The sequence below is a fragment of the Ranitomeya variabilis genome, chromosome 4, assembly GCF_051348905.1.
Source record: "Ranitomeya variabilis isolate aRanVar5 chromosome 4, aRanVar5.hap1, whole genome shotgun sequence".
NCBI classification, from domain to species: domain Eukaryota; kingdom Metazoa; phylum Chordata; class Amphibia; order Anura; family Dendrobatidae; genus Ranitomeya; species Ranitomeya variabilis.
This window is the reverse complement of record NC_135235.1, coordinates 283871344-283890352: the sequence shown is the minus strand read 5'-3', so window position 1 is coordinate 283890352 and position 19009 is coordinate 283871344. Positions and strand designations below refer to the sequence as shown.

Sequence of the window (19009 nt, the reverse complement as noted above, 5' to 3'; positions counted from 1 at the left end):
ATCTGTTTTACTTGTCAAATTGTACATCAGTGCATGCCACATCAATTCTGTGCCCACTTGTAAGGGCTGGCCCTTGAACATATTTACCTAACATTTTATTTGTGTCAATTTTTTTTTTTTTTTTTTTTACCAAGAATTTGGAACTACTAGCAGCAACAGAACCACTACTATCCGGGAGGTAGTACTACCTAACTCTGTATACAATTGGCCTCCAGAAAGCATATTAGTGGGGAAGAAATGGAGGGTGTTATGGAATATGACATTACTCATTTCAGTCACAGCAGAAAGATGTTACCTCTGACAGCAACACCATCAGTTTGAGTCAGTGCTGCACAGAATTGTCTTCCTGATCATAAATGACTGAAACTGAATTTTTACACCATTTTTTACTTTTTAAAACATGTAAAGTGAAGTCCATTCACTTTATTGTTAAATGGCTTGGTACTAGCCAGTTCGCATTAATTTTTATGGTCAGATAACTTCGACATTACTAAGACTTGGTTTGTTACAGAGCTTGAAAGAGGTTGAACTCAGTCCTGAGAGACCTCCGAATCAGTGGTGCAACTAGAGTCCAATGGGCTCGGATGCTAAATTTAGACCTAGACTCCCGATGCCATGTTTGTCTGATGTATTGGCCTTTGTAGCATTATAGATCCTATAAAACATGTGTGTTCACCCTCCATGTAATAATAATCCCATCCTGGAACCTTCTTGAGCTAATGTCACCCATCCTGGCCCCTTCTTGTAATAATGTCCCTGTCCTGGCCCATTCTTTTAATAATGTTCCCCCCCCTTTATATAACAATTTTTGCCATCCTGGACCACTTTCTGTAATACTTTTTCCCATTCTTGTCTCCTTCTTGGTATAATGTCGCTCTTTCTGGTATAATATCCTCAATCATGGACACTTTCCTGGTACATTGTCCCCTGGCCTCTTACTGTAATAATGTTCCCCATCCTGGCCCCATTCTATAATAATGTTTGCCATCCTGGACCACTTTCTGTAATAAATTTCCCCATCCTGGGCCCCTTTCTGTAATAATTTCTCCCATTCTTGTCCCCTTCTTGGTATAATGTCTCCCTTTCTGGTATAATGTCCTCAATCATGGACACCTTCCTGATACATTGTCCCCTTGCCTCTTACTGTAATAATGATCCCCATCCTGGGCCTTTCCTGTAACAATGTCCCCCTTCCTGGTATAATGACCCCCCCATCCTGGTCCCCTTCCTGGTGTAATGTCACCTATCCTGGGCCCCTTCCTGGTGTAATGTCACCTATCCTGGGCCCCTTCTTGGCAAAATGACCCCCATCCTAGGCCCCTTCCTGGTGTAATATCCCCCACAACATACGTCATCCTCTTCTATAGCCTGCAGCTGGCTTCGACGTGCCAGCTGTGGGCGGCGCATAACGTCACTGCTATGCGCCATGCTTGTGTATTTGTGCACTTCAGCTGAATGTGCATCCTCATTTGCACATCCAGCTGAAATGAGCATTGGCATCGGCGGAACCCCTCTCCAGGATACGCCTGGTTGTGGTCGCACCCTCTATGACTGTGATCGTTACGCCCCAGCTTACAGTGTTATACACATTTTTCAGGGCAATTGTAGGCTTTGTAGTATTATCATTCAATGCCAAGTCCATTAAGCCTGGTGAATTTGAATTTCAAAAGATTCGATCATCTGTAGACGATGCAAATCTAAAAAAAATACAAATACTATAGGTGATCTACATGATAAAATAGAAGTAGTATCTGGCCACTGTTGACCTGGTGAAAGCTCCTCTTTTAAGTTTTATACCTTGGGAAAAATGCAACTCTTCAGTTTTAGGAGGCAATGTCAATGCAAAGGGCATACCCGGAGTCAGATTTCCTTGTAGGCATAAGTTTTCTGGTAACTTTTCTTTATATTCTTTCTGCTCCTTTAACCCAATAGGTAGCAGGTAAAAAATCCAAGGGCCTTCAATAGAACATCATGGCATTATACTAAACATGCTTGTCCTACTTTCCTAAAATAGGCTTGTGATTTATCTTCTTCATCTGCCAATCTAAAGTTAAAAGGCATTATGTATTAAATGGTTCTTGTCGTGATTTATTGAGCCTAAAATTAGAGCTCGGTACGTGTGGTCATAATTATAAAGAACAGCTGGAAGGAGGATTTAGCCCGTTCTCTAACGGTAGAATATAACGATAGGGCTGGAACAGATGCCTGTGATTTAATAAAGGCCGGACCAGAGATTTTACCATTTAGACTTTGAAGTACAAACTGTTTAATTGAAAACTTTTATCCTTTGAACATTTTAATCTTCGAGTCAAAATCGGGGATCTGTTATGGCGATTGTTTCCATCAGTTCTTTAATTAGTTTTTTGGAGGGTAAAATATCGTTCGTGTCTCTGAAAACCCACCTTGGTCTCACTGAATGGAAGTTCAGAGAACGAATGTTACTGTACCCTGCCCCTGAACTTGTGCTTTTGCTCGGCTTATTCCAGGCTGATTGAAGAACTTGACTATCGGTTTCAACCTGGGCTACAACTACACTCGGTCTTCTCTTCGAATCTCTGCAAATTGTGTTGGATGTTGTTCTTCTTAATTAACAAACATAAAGATGATCTTGTCTACCATGGTACAGATATAGTGTAGATACAGATCTGTCTATAAGCCTGGCTGCTAGAATCTGTGCCAATACTGCTGTAGTCACCAGACATTATGAGCTAGAAAGTCCCGCCTTATGACAGTAGCAGGGAGGAAGTAAAGGGCTGCTTTAATCAAAGTCTTTGAAGTCTTTCGGTCCCTGGTGGTTTTCCCATCCCTACTCTCCTCCTAGGCTGATGGGTTTCTCCAAATAAACACACATAGGCAGATACCTCTCGCCTAAGGACAGCGGGGTGGGGAGAAAGTGAGCGGCCTCTTGGACTCGTTACTCAATCCTCATTGTCCCTTGCCGCCTTTTAAATCTAATTTTTATTGTAGCGCCGCAGCATTTAAGTAACACATGCCTGGTTTAAATGACGGAGCCGGACCCTGATTCATGTTACCCATAGTCCAGACAACATGAATCCGCTCTCAAGTTCTACTTATAGGACATTAGGACTCAGTATATGGGACTGGTCATATATATCTCAAGTTACAGGACAGGATCCTGCTTGAACACCTACCCGTCAGAAGTGCCGTGGTTACTGTCTTCATTTGAGACCACACTGCGGCGGCTGTAACCCACGCCCCCGCACTCCCTGACAGGTGGTCCTAATGCTGTTCCTGCTGTCAGTCAGTTCCAGCCGCTCTCTATACACTTTGACTGAACCCGAGCTGGTGCCACCCCCGTGACTGATTCCGGAATGCTGCCAGAAGGAATAAAGTTCATTTATTCGGACTCCCATGACAGCACTACGAGAGAGGGGATCCACCCATTAGGAACAGGAAACCTACAGATACAAAAGGGCGGCACCTCTCTCATGCATCAGTTGTTTTCCTAAGGGGACTGGATCCTACAGAAGTTCTTTCTACAAGGATTCCAGGCCGGCCGGCCGACTCGGGTAGAGAGGGGGTCTCCTACCTCGGCCGGTGCGGGGTACCTGAAGCAGTCCCGGTGGTCCCGGGGGGCTGCACGGCGGTGACTCAAGCAGCATGGAGCGGTCACCAGGGGGTGTCCTGTCTCCAGAGCCAGCGTGCGGTAAGTGGCCTGGGCGGAAAGATCTGGAGTATCAGTGGAGCAAATATGTAAGGCGGCCACATGGTCATCCCCTTCCACCTTTTTTAAGCACTATAGGTTGGATTTGGGTTACTCTTCTGATCTCACCTTCGGGTTAAGGGTGCTGCAAACTATAGTCCCTCACTAAGGTAGTTTACGTCTCTGTAAATCTCTCGTAGTGCTGTCATGGGAGTCCGAATAAAGCATTAAGCTACTTACGGGTAGCGGCATTTTTCGGAGGCCCATGACAGCAGCCTTAGTTCCCTCCCTATGCACGTGGGGGTTGCACTTTCTAAGACTGTGTACATGTATTTATGGAGATGTGTAGATCTCATGTGTAATATCTAGCTACATTGTAATAAAAATATTTTTTTCTGATATAAACTGTATATATTGTATAATTGTATGCCACTAACCGCGGTAGTCCTCTCAGGCTCTGAAATACAACTGATGCATGGGAGAGGTGCCACCCTTTTGTATCTGTAGGTTTCCTGTTCCTAATGGGCGGATCCCCTCTCTCGTAGTGCTGTCATGGGCCTCCGAAAAATGCCGCTACCCGTAAGTAGCTTAATGCTTTCCTCCCGGCAGCGGTGCTCAAAGTGCCGACATCGGGCAACTTCAGAACACGATTAACCTGCCGATAAACCCCATATTTGCAGGTTAATAGTATTTTTTTCACCTGACCAGTTCCCTTTAAGCAAATGAGATCAGTGAATGCACTGAAATTTGTTTTGGACACACTCGCTCTCTTCATCCGGCAGATTTGGCTCAGTCTGAGTCAAGTGTCCCGATTGCCATGAAAAGATATTTATTAGGCTCTGAGATCTCTCCAGCCCTCCAATGGACGGAAAGAGTAAAAGACGAAGGAAAAAAATAAACTCCCCTTTATGTTTCATATTATCAATTTGGCTAAAATTCTAATTTTGAGATACTGGTAAGGCCATCAAATGCTGAATATTTAGGAGTGGTTTATTGAACTATTTGAAATCGAAGGTTATGAAAAAAAAAAGATGAATTAGGATGGGTAAACACAATATACACAAAAATTTGGAATCCATGAACATCATTTTTAGAATTTAACTTTGTGAACAAAATTCTTTATGGAAATACCTGATTTGTCCTTGACTTCTTGGCTGTTAGAGGTTGAATTAGTACAAATTACTAGAGATATTTGAAGCTACGTCATACGATGCGAGTTCAAGCTTTTCCCTTCTCTCTTTATCCTTTCCCTTTTCCACATTCTTAAACTTTTATTATCGATGTAGTCAAACAATGTAACTGGTGTTCTGTAAACTTAATGAATGTTTTTGTTGTCTTATACAAAAAAGAGTTTGCAAAAAAAAAAAGGAAAAGAACAAAAGTAGATTTACAAAACATTTACGAATGTATCTGTGAAAACACTTAGACAAAGTTTTGCGATTTATTATTCATAAGTTCTATTACAGCGCGATGTTCACTGATAGACGGGAGCACGGATCTTTCATGCATTATTTATAGGAGATGAAATCTCTAGGAATGTTTTGGCAAAGCTCTAAAATTGACATAATTATCGCTCTGCGCCAATCCTTGGATCCTTCCATCTAAAGAATCGTGTTAGGGTTTATGATTCGGGCTTAATGTGCCAGGGACTTGACATAATCCTTGTTATTAAGCCATTTTATTTTACATAGAAAAAAACATTTCTTACAAAGTATTAATCTTGCCCTCAATATCTACTTTTCGGTATGAGTCAAAGATGGTGGAGATTTATTAAAACCCGATGCAAGCGAATTGTGCAGTATTTACTTGTGTAAAGCAATCTGGTTGCTGCTATAATGAAAATTTTCATTTGCGCCAGTTTTGATAAATCGCCCCTATTTCTTTAATTTCCGTATAGGCTAAATAGTTACTGTCGTTTTAACAAGCTTTCCATAAATCAATAGTAAATATAATAAACTTTATAATATCTTATCATGGAAATATGCTTTATTGTCAACTTATGAGCTGCGTCTTCTCCTCCCCCTGCTTGCGAAACATATTCACTTAAAAATGGAGCTAGAATGTATCTGGCTCAAAACAGGATGAACTGCTCACTGAGGGATCAGATTACAGCTGCCTATTAACATCTATGGAGTTGGGAGGAGGGGGGAGCAGAATCAGAGAGAGGCTGCACTTGCATTCTAGTAGGTGTTTTATCTAACCAAGGTATTGGATTCACAGCTACACTGCTCAGTACTGCTGTATAATGTTCTCCATGCTGCTTCTGCAAGTGCTAAATAGAGAAAGGAGAGCAAGAATCCCTTATGTCTGTGTGTGCTGTGCATGGGAGACATAATAACAGCTAGTCTCCACTCACTACCTCATAGAAAACCTAGAGACAGAGCCCAAAGAAGGTAAAAATGGTGAAAAATACAGGGATACAAGACATTTAATGGCCTGAAATAGTAGTATTCCTGCCATACCCACACATTACCACTTATCCTGATTCGTATTCCATCCATTGTCATGTCTGACCCTTGGATACTTTGTATTTGAGTTTTCGCCATGCTTTCCTCTTTACCATGACTGGTTGTAGCTGCTTGATGTTCACTTTTGTTGGTGCCCAGCCAATGACCTTTCAGTCTCCCATGTTTTCCTTTACCACTGACCATTCCGTGTAGCATCTCCCTTTCTAGTGACTTTGCCCTTATCGCATGGCCACAATTTGTCGGTTTCCGTCTGGTGATCTTGCCTTCCAATAATGGGTTTATATGATGAATGACATCTTTGTCGGTGATCCTGCTGTTCATGGGATTCGTAGAAGTCTTTTTCCAGCACCACATCTCAACGGCATCAATTTTTCTTCTGTCTGCTTTCGGGAATGTCCACATCTCACAGCCATAAGCTGTAATTGAAAGAAGGGAGAGCAGGACGCTCGTTCCCAGGCGCAGCTGCAGATAAAAGGGCTTCCAAGCAGTAGGGATAAAAAAAAATCCCAGATTTATTCCTGCATTGCGTTTCACAGAAGATTTTACTCCTTCAGGCCAATGCAGAACGCCTGAAGGAGTAAAATGTACTTTGAAACGCGTTGCACAAATAAAACTGGGATTTTTTTTAATCATTACAGATTGGAAGCACTTTTATCAGCTGCAGCACCCGGGATCCACCTCCCATCTTTTCCTTCTTATTTCCTCCACCCATCGGGAGTGAGCACAGTGGCCTGAGCAGCAGCCATCAGAAGAGTCTAATGCACTCTTCCATAAAGTTATGCGGCACCCAACCTGTCCAAGTGAGCGACCAAGTCTCCAGATCATCCCCCGCCTGCAATTAGCGATGTTACACAGGGAGCACCTCTTATCTTCTCGCCATATGTCCCAATTGGGAACGCAGTTGCATTGTACACTTTCTGACAATGACTGAGATCATGATGTCCTTGCACTTTGATATTTGGTCGATGCTCACCCAAGTGCTAATTGACTCTTGATCTCTGGCTGCCGAACCGCCACTGGGATTACTGAGGGACCCAACAAAAATGAAGCTGTCGACCACTTCTATTTCTTCATTTTTGATCTTGTGTATATATATATATATATATATATATATATATATATATATATATATATATATATATATATATATATATATACACACATGTACAGTCACATATATTTGTGTATATACAATTGATGCCCAATGACCCACAAATATCTCCATCATTGAGAAGATTAATTTTAATATTAAAAACATTTCCCTGAAAGAAGTCGATCTACATCCCATAACCCAGATGACCCCGGACTCATTAAATATTCAGGCCAAGCCAACATGGTTTAGGTGAAATTGGGACCCATTATCCCGGCAATTACCGCTCCTGGCAGACAAACATGTACCAAGTAAAGGAAAAGAAGAAACAATCCTCTTCCTACAAAGAGCGGAAAGTGCTAGACAAAGCTAATTGGAATTACTTGCTTTAAATTACTTGAGCCCAACAAGTAAGCAGCGTGTTGTAATAAAATACCCACATGGGCTTTATCAATCAAGGCCTCGACATCTCATCTTCCCGCATCCATGTCCCCAATCTTCTCCTCATTAGCAATTAAGCTGCTTATTATGATGCAGAATTTCCATGTTAAATTGTGAGTGGAGCTGCTCCTCTCATTAAACTGTTTGGCCGCCAGTCTGGGGAAATGCATATATTACATGGCAGCCGGCGTGCAGGACTCGCTGAATATGGAGACCTTATCTGGGAGATGCCTCGAATTTTGCCATCTTTTTTTTTCGGATGCAAATGTTAAAGTGATTACAGAGGATCTTCTCACCGCGTTATGCTGAATTGTGTAAAAGCAACTTATAATGGGGAAGGTCAGCTGCAGGCCACAGTATATTTAATGTACCGTATATATCATTTACTGCCTCTGCTTCACCTCTTTCAACCCCTCTTACTAGTCTTGACTAATGGCCACTTTGTCTACATGCCCTGATTCTGCAAAGAAGCACCGAAGAACGGGCTTAAGATAAAGACTGTATGCAGGCTAGTACAAGATATGGTTAATGTGTGGGACTAGCCCATTGGGTGGGGATCAGTGCTAGTAAAAGACTGCTTTCTGATAGCAGATCAGATACATGGAGAGTTTATTGACAGACAAGGTCAAGTTCAAGGTGCAGTGTTCTATTCGCATGACCAGTACATATTATTCTGTGCGGTATGAGGCTTTACAAGACTCCCAGCGGACATTCCTGCAATGTCCAGAGCCTAAGACTCAAAACATGTGCTATGGAAAGCACCTTAAAGGGAATCTGTCACCCCCAAATTGGCCTATAAACGAAGGCCACCGACATCGGGGGCTTATCTAGATAAGCCCCCGATGTAACCTGAAAGATAAGAAAAACAAGTTATATTATACTCACCCAGGGGCGGTCCCGCTGCGGTCCGGTCCGATGGGCGTTGCGGTCTGGTCCGGCGCCTCCCATCTTCATAGGATGACGTCCTCTTCTTGTCTTCCTGCCGCGGCTCCTGCACAGGTGTGCTTTATATGCCCTGTTGAGGGCAGAGCAAAGTACAGCAGTGCGCAGGCACTGGGAAAGGTCAGAGAGGCCCGGCGCCTGCGCACTGCTGTACTTTGCTTTGCCCTCATCAGGGCATATAAAGAATGCCTGCGCAGGAGCTGCGGCAGGAAGACAAGAAGAGGACGTCATCCTATGAAGATGGGAGGCGCTGGACCGCCCCTGAGTGAGTATAAAATAACCTGTTTTTCTTCTCTTTCAGGATACATCTGGGGCTTATCTACAGCATTACAGAATGCTGTAGATAACCCCCTGATGCCTGTGGCCTTAGTTTATAAGCCAATTTTGGGGTGACAGATTCCTTTTAAGGCCATTCATACAGAAGAAGATGGAAATGGAACCGCGGTTCACTGGCATCTCTCCTTCACCACAGCAGACGTCCAACCCCATACGATGGCCAGAGTGAGTTCTTCAATGCTTGACCTGCGGTTTCCAGCACAGTCTGGGCTTTGGTGCAGTCTGCTCTCCCACCTTGTCCCTCTGTTCTTTTGTATTAAATAACTGCACCACAGCTACCAACTGAACCAGCGCTCCCTTCAACTTCATCCCCCCAGAAACACTTCATCCGTCTTCTAGTTCCACCTTACTCATCTTGCTCAGTAGATGGTGATATTTGGTCACAAGTGACGTGGAGCTTTCATGAATTGCATCTTTGACTCCCCAACCCCTAATACACACATGCTCTCTTTGGGTCTGATGCATTATTGCATTGGCACCCTTTTTTCTACTTTGTTTGTTTTTTTTGTCTGTTTTATATTTGTGCTTTATTCTTTTAATTTGTGCCTTTTTTTAAAAAAAAACTATTAGATACATTGGCCTGTTTTACTTTTTTATATAAGTTCATCATTGTGAGAGCGGTTTGAGTTTTCCAAGATGTTTTCAGCTGGTTCATCAACTGCAACTTTTTAAGAAGTGTCAGAATTAATATACTGCAGTATTTCCCTCTGCCCAGTGTAATTTTATGGCAATCTGGAATTGTAGCTCAATTTTAACAAGATTTTATCATGAGCATGTTTGGGGGTTTTTTTGCACTAAAAAGTGGTAAAAAGGATTAAAGGCAAAAAAAGAGCTTTTCTTATTTTGCGCAAAATTCATTAACCGCATATGCTAATTTATGTGGCATCTCAGACATAGCAACTAATAGGAAGTAGGAGACAACATGTTGTCTTATTCCAGCTACTGCTGCAAAAAAAAAAATGCCAATATAAAAACATTTGTAAAAAGAATTATGTGAACATGTTTGGGAGCATTTTTTTTTTTTACTTATATGCAATTAAAGCATTTTTGCATGAGGTTTTTAGTGCAATAGTTTTTTTTTGCAATCGTTTTCAGTAAAATTTGGCTCCTACAGCTTTATATGTATTACTGTACATATCAAACTGCAGAATTAGTTTAATGGTCCCCATAATCTTTAGATATGTCGGCCGATGTTTAAAATTGATGAACTTCTCTTTTGGTCCTTGAAGAAGAAAAAAGTCATGTGTTACGGACTTCTGTGAGATCAGCTCATTCTGCAGTCTATGTACGGTGATACGTAGAGACTGTAGAAGCCAAATGGTCCAAATTTTTTATTGTAACTTCATTGCCAGAAATAAATGGAGTTTAGAATAAAATACATGCAATTAAGTTTAAAAAGCCCCCAAAGCTGTCTCTCTCTCTGACTCTCTGTCTCTGTCCTGCATCTAATTCTCCTGTCTAAGGTGGTAGGAGGTTTCAGATGGAGGCAACCTTTTAATCTTTACAGTTGCTCCCATTTTTGCTCCCGTTTACACCCCTTGTCAATTACTATTCCTTCTCCATTGCCTTGGCTTGCCTTTTTCTTTACAAAAGTTATCACTTTAGATCTTTTCTAAAGAATCCTCATGGGAATCTTTTTTTTTTTGTATAGTCTATTTTTACCCATAAACCTGGAATATAAAAATCCACCGAGTTTGAAAGCGTCTGCGGCTTTTGGTTGATCATGCCGAATCTCTGCTGATCCCGTTTCACCCGTCGGGTCAAGCATGGCCCTATGGACAAATGATAACACAATTACTTTTCCTGGCAGCTGCTCGTTAATTGGATGTTAATGCCGAGTATGCCTAAATGGCAGAGCAGGGTGTACAAATATTAATTTCTCCGTTTCCCGAGATAGACAGAACACCCTGTGCTGATACACCGCTATATTATATTCTAACTGTTCCTGAACTTTTAGCGACATTTGCAGGAAAAAAAAAACACTTTAATAAAATAATTTCAGGTACAGTGCTGAGCGCTTTTTGAAATCACAGCGCTCCCTAGTGGTAGATATTTGGAATTATCTGTAACATTTTCTGAGATTAATTACAACTATTGGATTGAGTTTACCCATTAAATAGTAGTTCAGCAAAGCCGACATACCTGGTGAGGAGGTTTTGGGGGTTAAGAATTTTTTTCTATTTTTTTTATTAGGATTTCGATAAAAAAAATGCATTTTAATTTAAACATTTTACAATACTCCTAATAAAAGTGATGTAAAAGCAAATCTCTCACTTGTTTTTAGATCAGATATTGGCCACTTGTGACCCTTATGTTTCATTCCAGAGTAAGACGGAAGAAGAGACTGAGTCGGGTGAAGAGCCCAGCCCAAATAAACGTCACAGTAGGTCCTTGATGGGAAGCTTTTCCAAGCGCAAGGTGATTGTGATGCTAATAAATGGGTCCTTTTCGGGTTATTGCTATTTGTGAATGCATACAATGTGGGCTAAAAATAATTTTTGCAATTCGGTTTCATTGCAAATTTTGCACGATTTGCCTCCTAAAGTCTCTGTTGCTCTGTCTGTCTTTGGCTGCAGAATGAGTTAACTGAGAATTAAATAGTGAGCCCACCATGACGGTCCAATGGGGTATTTACAACTCCCTTATTTGTCTTTTTGTTATGTCCTCGTCGGTGATTTGTGTCCATATCAATGTTGAATGTGCAGGAAAACCAAAATCTAAACATTCATTTTTGCAGTTGGGCTTCATTAAAAATGTTGCTCTCTTTTGGCTTTTACAGACTGCATCTTTTTTCTGCACATTCAACTTTCACATGGTTCGTGGTTATAAATCAGCAGAGAAGGACTCGTAAAAAGACAGATATAAGCGTTACAATCTCTCCTATTAGAACGAGCTCACTGGCAGATTCTCAGTTAACTCATTCTGTAGCCAGCAATAGACCATGTAATACAGTGGCTATAAAAGGCAAATGGTGCAAAAGTTTTAATAAAACCCAATTGCAAAAACTAATTATAGTCCAAAACACATACAATTAGGTTAAAAAATAATAAATTGTCCTCAAATGTGGGCATAAGACCAGGACACTAAAACCGAAATACTTTCTCTCTGGCCTTTAGAAAAAAGCTGGCCGAATTAAAAAGAGCTCAAGTCTGGAAGAAGGCGATGACAGCCTGGAGCGGCAAGGAAGCATCGCCAGGACCTCGGTACATTACAGCAGGTATTTCTGTCGTCTCTGTGGTGTTTATTATAAACTCAGATGGAATCTATGGAATTAAAGCTTCTCTGTTGATCAATAGAATAAACCGGCAGAAGAAGACAATGAAACTGTCAAGAGCGTTGTCCGATCTGGTGAAATATACAAAGTCAGTGGGTATCCACGATGTGGACACGGAAAGTGAGTCAAAGGGACTGCATTTGCCATTTCCTATCCTGCTGATAGATTTATTTTTTACTTTTATTCTGCTTCTTTCTGCATTTTTTTTCCTATGATTATACATGGGTGTCTATATATATGATATTGAATGTTAGAGTTGGAAGGGACCACCGGAGTCATGGTGTCCAACCCCCTGCTCAATGCAGGATTCACTAAGCCATCTCAGACAGATGTCTGTCCAGCCTCTGTTTGAAGACTTCCACTGAAGGAGAACTCACCACCTCTCGTGGCCGCCTGTTCCACTCATTGATCAGTCCAAAATAGAGAAAAAAAGCGCACTCACCGGTAATTCAGCGAAAAGCAGTTTTATTCATGTGCAAAATTGCAGTGCAGGGAGGGTAGACAGTGCATAGCGGATCCGCTATGCACTGTCTACCCTCCCTGCACTGCAATTTTGCACATGAATAAAACTGCTTTTTGCTGAATTACCGGTGAGTGCGCTTTTTTTCTCTATTTTGGACTTTTCAAATACTGTTGTTTTTCAAAGCAGCACCCAGGTACAGCAGAAATATTTTGCAATTTCCTTTTCTGGCAATAAAGGCTTAAAACGGTATATCCCTGAGGCACGAGGGTCCAACGTATAACGGCAGTGCTGCCGCTTTTTTTCTCTGGACTGTGTCCACTCATTGATCACCCTCTCTGTCAAAAAGCTTTTTCTAATATTTAATCTAAGTCTCCTCCCTTTCAGTTTCATTCCATTGCTTCTCGTGTTTCCATGTGCAAATTAGAATAAGGATGATCCCTCTACACTGTGACAGCCCTTCAGATATTTGTAGACATCTATTAAGTCTCATCTTAGCCTTCTTTTTTGACAGCTAAACATTCCCAGATCCTTTAGCCGTCCCTTGTAGAACATACTTTGCAGTCCGCTCACCATCCTGGTAGCTCTTCCCTGAACTTGCTCCAGTTTTTTAATGTCTTTTTTAAATTGTGGTTCCCAGAACTGGACACAGTATTTCAGATGAGGCCTGACCAAGGAGGATTAGAGGGGGATAATTACTTCACGTGATCTAGACTCTATGCTTCTCTTAATACATCCTAGACCTGTGTTTGCCTTTTTGCTGCTGCATCACACTATTGACTCATGTGCAGCCTGTGATCTGTTAGTATACCCAAGTCTTTTTCACACATGCTGTTGCGTAGTTCTATTTCTCCCATTCTGTAGATGTAATTTTTTAGTTTTTCTTGCCCACATGTAGAATTTTTCTCCCTGTTAAATACCATTCTATTAGTCGTTGCCCATTGTTAAACTTTATCTAGATCATTCTGAATCCGCTCTCTGTCTTCTCTAGTGTTAGCTATATCTCCTAGCATTGCATCGCCTGCATATTTGATCAGTTTACCTTCAGTTCCCTTATCTGGATCATTTATAAAAATTATTGAACAACAATGAGGCCAGTACAGAGCCTTGTGATACCACACTTGAAACACTCTTCCAATTGGATGTGCAACCATTTATTACCGCTCTTTGAGTACGATCACTGAGCCAATAAATAATCCACCTAACCATATCCTTGTCAATCCCATACTTGGTCATTTTTTCAATAAGGATATTATGAGATACTTTATCAAATGCTTTGCTAAAGTAGAGATATCTACCGCATTTCCCTCATCCACCCAGTCAGTGATTCCATCATAGAGGGAAATAAGTTAGTCTGGCATGACTTGCTTGCTACAAACTCATGCTGGCTCTGGTTAATTACTGTATTGTTATCCAAGTACTTATATACATGCTGTTTAATAATTTGTTCTAAGATCTTTCCTGGTATAGAACTAAGGCTCACTGGCCTGTAATTCCCTGGCTCCATCTTCTTTCCTTCTTTGAAGATAGAGACAACATTTGCCCTACTTCAATCTTCTGGGGCTTCTCCTGTTCTCCAGGATTTTTCAAAGATTCTTGCTAGTGGTTCTGCAATTTCCTATGCTAACTCTTTCAGTACCCTAGGATGTAATTAATCTGGACCAGGTGATGTAAATTCATTTAAATTAGTTGTGTTCCCTCACCATCTCTCTGTTTATAGATAATGTGGATTATTTTATTCCTTTGATGGCACCGTGAAGATCTGTAGATGTTAGTTGTTTTCTTAGAGAACACATATGCAAAAAAGGAATGTAAAAGTTCGGCCTCCTCAACATCATGTTTGACCACTTCACTCTTTTCATCCTGTAAAAATCCTATAGCATCTTTGACTTTTCTTGTGCTTTTGATATACCCCCAAAATTCTATTGTATTGCTTTTGGTCTCCCTTGCAAGCCTCACTTCATTACTGGTAAATCAAAAGAGAAAAGTAGAATGGCACTAAGAAACAGTCTACTTACTGGTGGAGTAGGTGGACTCTGAGTCAGTGACACCTTACTGGGTGAGATCACGGCGATGAAGGTGCTTGCTTGAAGAAACACACATGTAGTAATCCAAGAATGAAGAAGAAAAGCAGCACCACTCCATTTTTCGTGTCATAAAAACCTTTGTCCTTTATTTACGAATAATAATTGTCCTGCCCTTATACCCCATGTCCATGGAAAGTATTCGTAAATAAATGACTAATCTTTTTATGACTCGATAAGCGGAGTGTTGCTGCTTCACACTTCATTACTGGCTTTAGCTCTTCTAACACTTGCCCTGCATTCCCTGTAGACACCATTATATTCTTCCTTAGATATGCGCCCCTCTTTCCATTTAATCTACATATCTTTTTTCCTTTTTAACAAGTAATTAAATTCTGTGTTCATCCATCCTGGTCTCTTTAAGTTAATCAAAATTTTCCTTCTTTTCGGGATTGTTATGTATTATCCAGTGAGAACTTCATTTAGCAAAAGCTCCCATCCTTCTTGGACATTTCTGTCCTTAAGAATATCCAGCCAAAATCTGCCTTTCTGATGTCCAATTTTAAAGTTTGAGTCCTCAATGGTCTTCCTCCACTTGTAATCCAGAATTCAAGGATAGCATGATCGCTGCTTCCTTAATTCCCAGACACCTTTACTTTCTCAACAATTTCCTCCTTGCTGGTAAAAATTGGGTTCAAGATGGCAGATCCTATTGTGGTCTCTTCCTCCTTTTGAAAGATAAAGTTGTCAGAGAGAGAAGATAAGAATTTTCTGCACCTATTGCTTTTGTCTGAGAGAGATTTCCAACAAATATCTGGATATTTAAAATCTCTCATGATCATTATGTCATACTATTTTGAGAACAAAGACACCTGATGTAAAGAGTTCATCTATATTTTCAGTCTGTTCAGGTGGCCTATAGTAAACGCCTACAATAATGTCCTTTCTGTTCTTATTTCCTTGTAGTCTTACCCAAACAGATTCTACAGAGCTACCATTCTCTGAAGCTTGGATCTCTGTGGAGATATATGCTTTCCTAACATACAATGCAACACCTTCTCCCCTCTTGTTAATCCTGGTTCTTATAAAGATTTTGTAGCCTTCACGGTTTGTATTCCAATCATGTGTAACATCCCACCAACTATCAATGATGCCTATGACATCATATCTCACTTCCTGTGTTTGCAGCACCAATTCTCCTTGTTTGTTTCTTACGCTCTGTGCATTTGTATAGACACATTTTAGTTTGTAGTTGGTTTCTCTTGCTCCTCTATTTTCATTCAGAATTTGTTGTATTTGTTATTTATTGCCACTTCTAATAGCAGGGATCTCAAAAGAATTCATTGGACGTATACTTCCCATCCCATATTGTTCTAGTTTATAGCTCTCCTAATGAGTGTAGCAATGCATATACCAAATATGTGTTTTCCTACTATCGGAAGATGCAATCCATCTCTAGCAAGGAGTCCGTCATATAAGTAATTGGCTCCATGGTCAAGATACCCAAAAAGTTGCTCACGGAATCATTGACGTAGTCAGTTGTTCACCTGTAGAATCCTTGATCCATGTCAATCGACTGGGAGGATGGATGAGAAGATGGCCTGCCCCAGTTCCTTCACTTTCCACCCTAGGACTTCAAAGTCTCTGCATTTAGTTTCCAGGTCCTTTTTAGCTGTGTCATTTGTTACTACATGTATTAGTAGTCATGGTTGGTCATCTGTCACATTGAAGAGTCTTAAAATCCTATCAAACACATCTTTGATTTGGGCATCTGGAAGACCGCACACTTCTTATGAGGTAATGTCTGGTCAGCACTTAGCGGCTTCTGTTCCTCTCAGCAGGGAATCCGCCATGACCACCACTCTCCTTTTCTTCTTCACCACAGCGCTTCTTTTTCTCTCATCAAGAGGCTTCTGATTTCTTATTGGGGTGTTCTTTGTGGGAAAAGCACTTTTTTGATGTACATCTTCATACTTCTGCGTGTGAGCCTGGTAGTGGTTCATCAGCAGTTATGGGTGCCGACTGCCTCCTCATCCTCCTGTTGTTTGGGTCACATGCTTTCATTTCTCTTCTTCTGCCGGTACATTGAAAGATGCTTCTCTTCGAACATTCTGAATAGTTATTTCTACTCTGTCATTAGCTTCCGCATGAGTGCGTATCCCAAGATTGGTCCTTCAAGATGCCGCATAAAGCCTACCCCGGACCACCTTCCCGCAAACTATATTTCTTACCCACAATTAAGACACAACAATTAATTCTTTGGATAATTTGGCCACAGCGGCCATTTTATTAACAAAACAAACATAAATAACAATTTATACATTTGTATAAAAACTTGAGGGGAGGGTTCTTGAAGCTAATAAATCTGGCCACCAATAGGCAAAAGCCCAAACCAACTTTTAAAACGAAAACCTTCTTTACCCTCAGCCGTAACCTCCAGCTCGAGGGCACCATGTAACCCGTTTTTCCGGGCAAACAAAACCCCAAAGCTCCCGGGGTAAACTCCCCATCCAGGGCCATTAAACCAAAGCCAGATCAGCCCCATAAAACACCAACTCCAAGAACCCCGCCCCCCGCCAACCAGCCACTGTGACGACAGTACAACTCGAACCCCACCAAAAAGACTAATTTAAAATCCCACCTCCACCACTCCCCCTCCCCCCCCAAGCCCCAAGAAAAAACACCCAAAACCAAACTAAAACAAGGGAGGGTGGGTGGGCTTCTCACTCTGCTGCCTAACCAGGTAATGGCCCCCTTCCCGCACTTTTCCTAAAAGCCCGCCCTACGAGCTACAGGCCACCCCTTTCCTCCACCCCTTAAACCAATCCCCACTAACCCTGCTTTAATTTTAAACAATGCTCCCCCAGTCCCCTTGGCAACGCAGTCATGGGGAGCTTTCATTTAACTGCGTTCCTACAGCCCCCCCCCCCCCCCCCGCTTGACTGCGTATCCCAATAATATATGAAAACTTGAGGGGAGGGTTCTTGGAGCTAATAAATCTGGCCACCAATAGGCAAAAGCCCAAACCAACTTTTAAAAGGAAAACCTTCTTTACCCTCAGCCGTAACCTCCAGCTCGAGGGCATCATGTAACCCGTTTTTCCGGGCAAACAAAACCCCAAAGCTCCCGGGGTAAACTCCCCATCCAGGGCCATTAAACCAAAGCCAGATCAGCCCCATAAAACACCAACTCCAAGAACCCCGCCCCCCGCCAACCAGCCACTGTGACGACAGTACAACTCGAACCCCACCAAAAAGACTAATTTAAAATCCCACCTCCACCACTCCCCCTCCCCCCCCAAGCCCCAAGAAAAAACACCCAAAACCAAACTAAAACAAGGGAGGGTGGGTGGGCTTCTCACTCTGCTGCCTAACCAGGTAATGGCCCCCTTCCCGCACTTTTCCTAAAAGCCCGCCCTACGAGCTACAGGCCACCCCTTTCCTCCACCCCTTAAACCAATCCCCACTAACCCTGCTTTAATTTTAAACAATGCTCCCCCAGTCCCCTTGGCAACGCAGTCATGGGGAGCTTTCATTTAACTGCGTTCCTACAGCCCCCCCCCCCGCTTGACTGCGTATCCCAATAATATATGAAAACTTGAGGGGAGGGTTCTTGGAGCTAATAAATCTGGCCACCAATAGGCAAAAGCCCAAACCAACTTTTAAAAGGAAAACCTTCTTTACCCTCAGCCGTAACCTCCAGCTCGAGGGCACCATGTAACCCGTTTTTCCGGGCAAACAAAACCCCAAAGCTCCCGGGGTAAACTCCCCGTCCAGAGCCATTAAACCAAAGCCAGATCAGCCCCATAAAACACCAACTCCAAGAACCCCGCCAACCACGAGCAGCACTGACGCCTCATGCTCGCGAGTGCCCCACCACCGCCATGGCTCTCTCAACACCTTCCTGTATAGCCAACATCCACAAGTCCGTACCAATATCATTCAAATGAATGCCATCCCGCCTCCAAAAATTTCCCACACCAGCCTCCAATTCAAAATGCCGAACTGCCACGCCTCCGATCCGGGAGACAAAGCTTGCAACGGCCCTGTTCAGCTTCACCCGGGCCCTATTAATCCCCTTAAGGGAACGTACCGCCCTCCACGTTTTCCTGGGCACGATGTCCGACCAAACTGTCACCATTCCTGGAAAGGATACCCACATTCTCAGGAAATCGAAGCGGATGTCCCGGATCAACTCTCTTACCGGCTTAGACCCCAAATCATTCCCACCCAAATGCACCACAACAATGTCCGGGGAATGATCCAAACTAGCAGCGCGGGCAAATTCAGATAGTATGCTGCGCCACAACA

General features: G+C 42.2%; 1 protein-coding gene across 2 annotated transcripts in view; it reads left to right on the top strand.

Annotated features, from left to right (window-relative positions):
* The window catches only part of PLCH2 (phospholipase C eta 2), a 694774-nt gene that overhangs the window by 621512 nt on the left and 54253 nt on the right, over positions 1 to 19009 (top strand). For both annotated transcript variants that reach the window (XM_077250076.1, XM_077250077.1), the window contains 3 exons: positions 11267 to 11359; positions 12058 to 12158; positions 12238 to 12335. In XM_077250076.1, coding sequence (XP_077106191.1) covers positions 11267 to 11359; positions 12058 to 12158; positions 12238 to 12335 — 292 coding nt within the window. The remainder of the gene's footprint in view (positions 1 to 11266; positions 11360 to 12057; positions 12159 to 12237; positions 12336 to 19009) is intronic.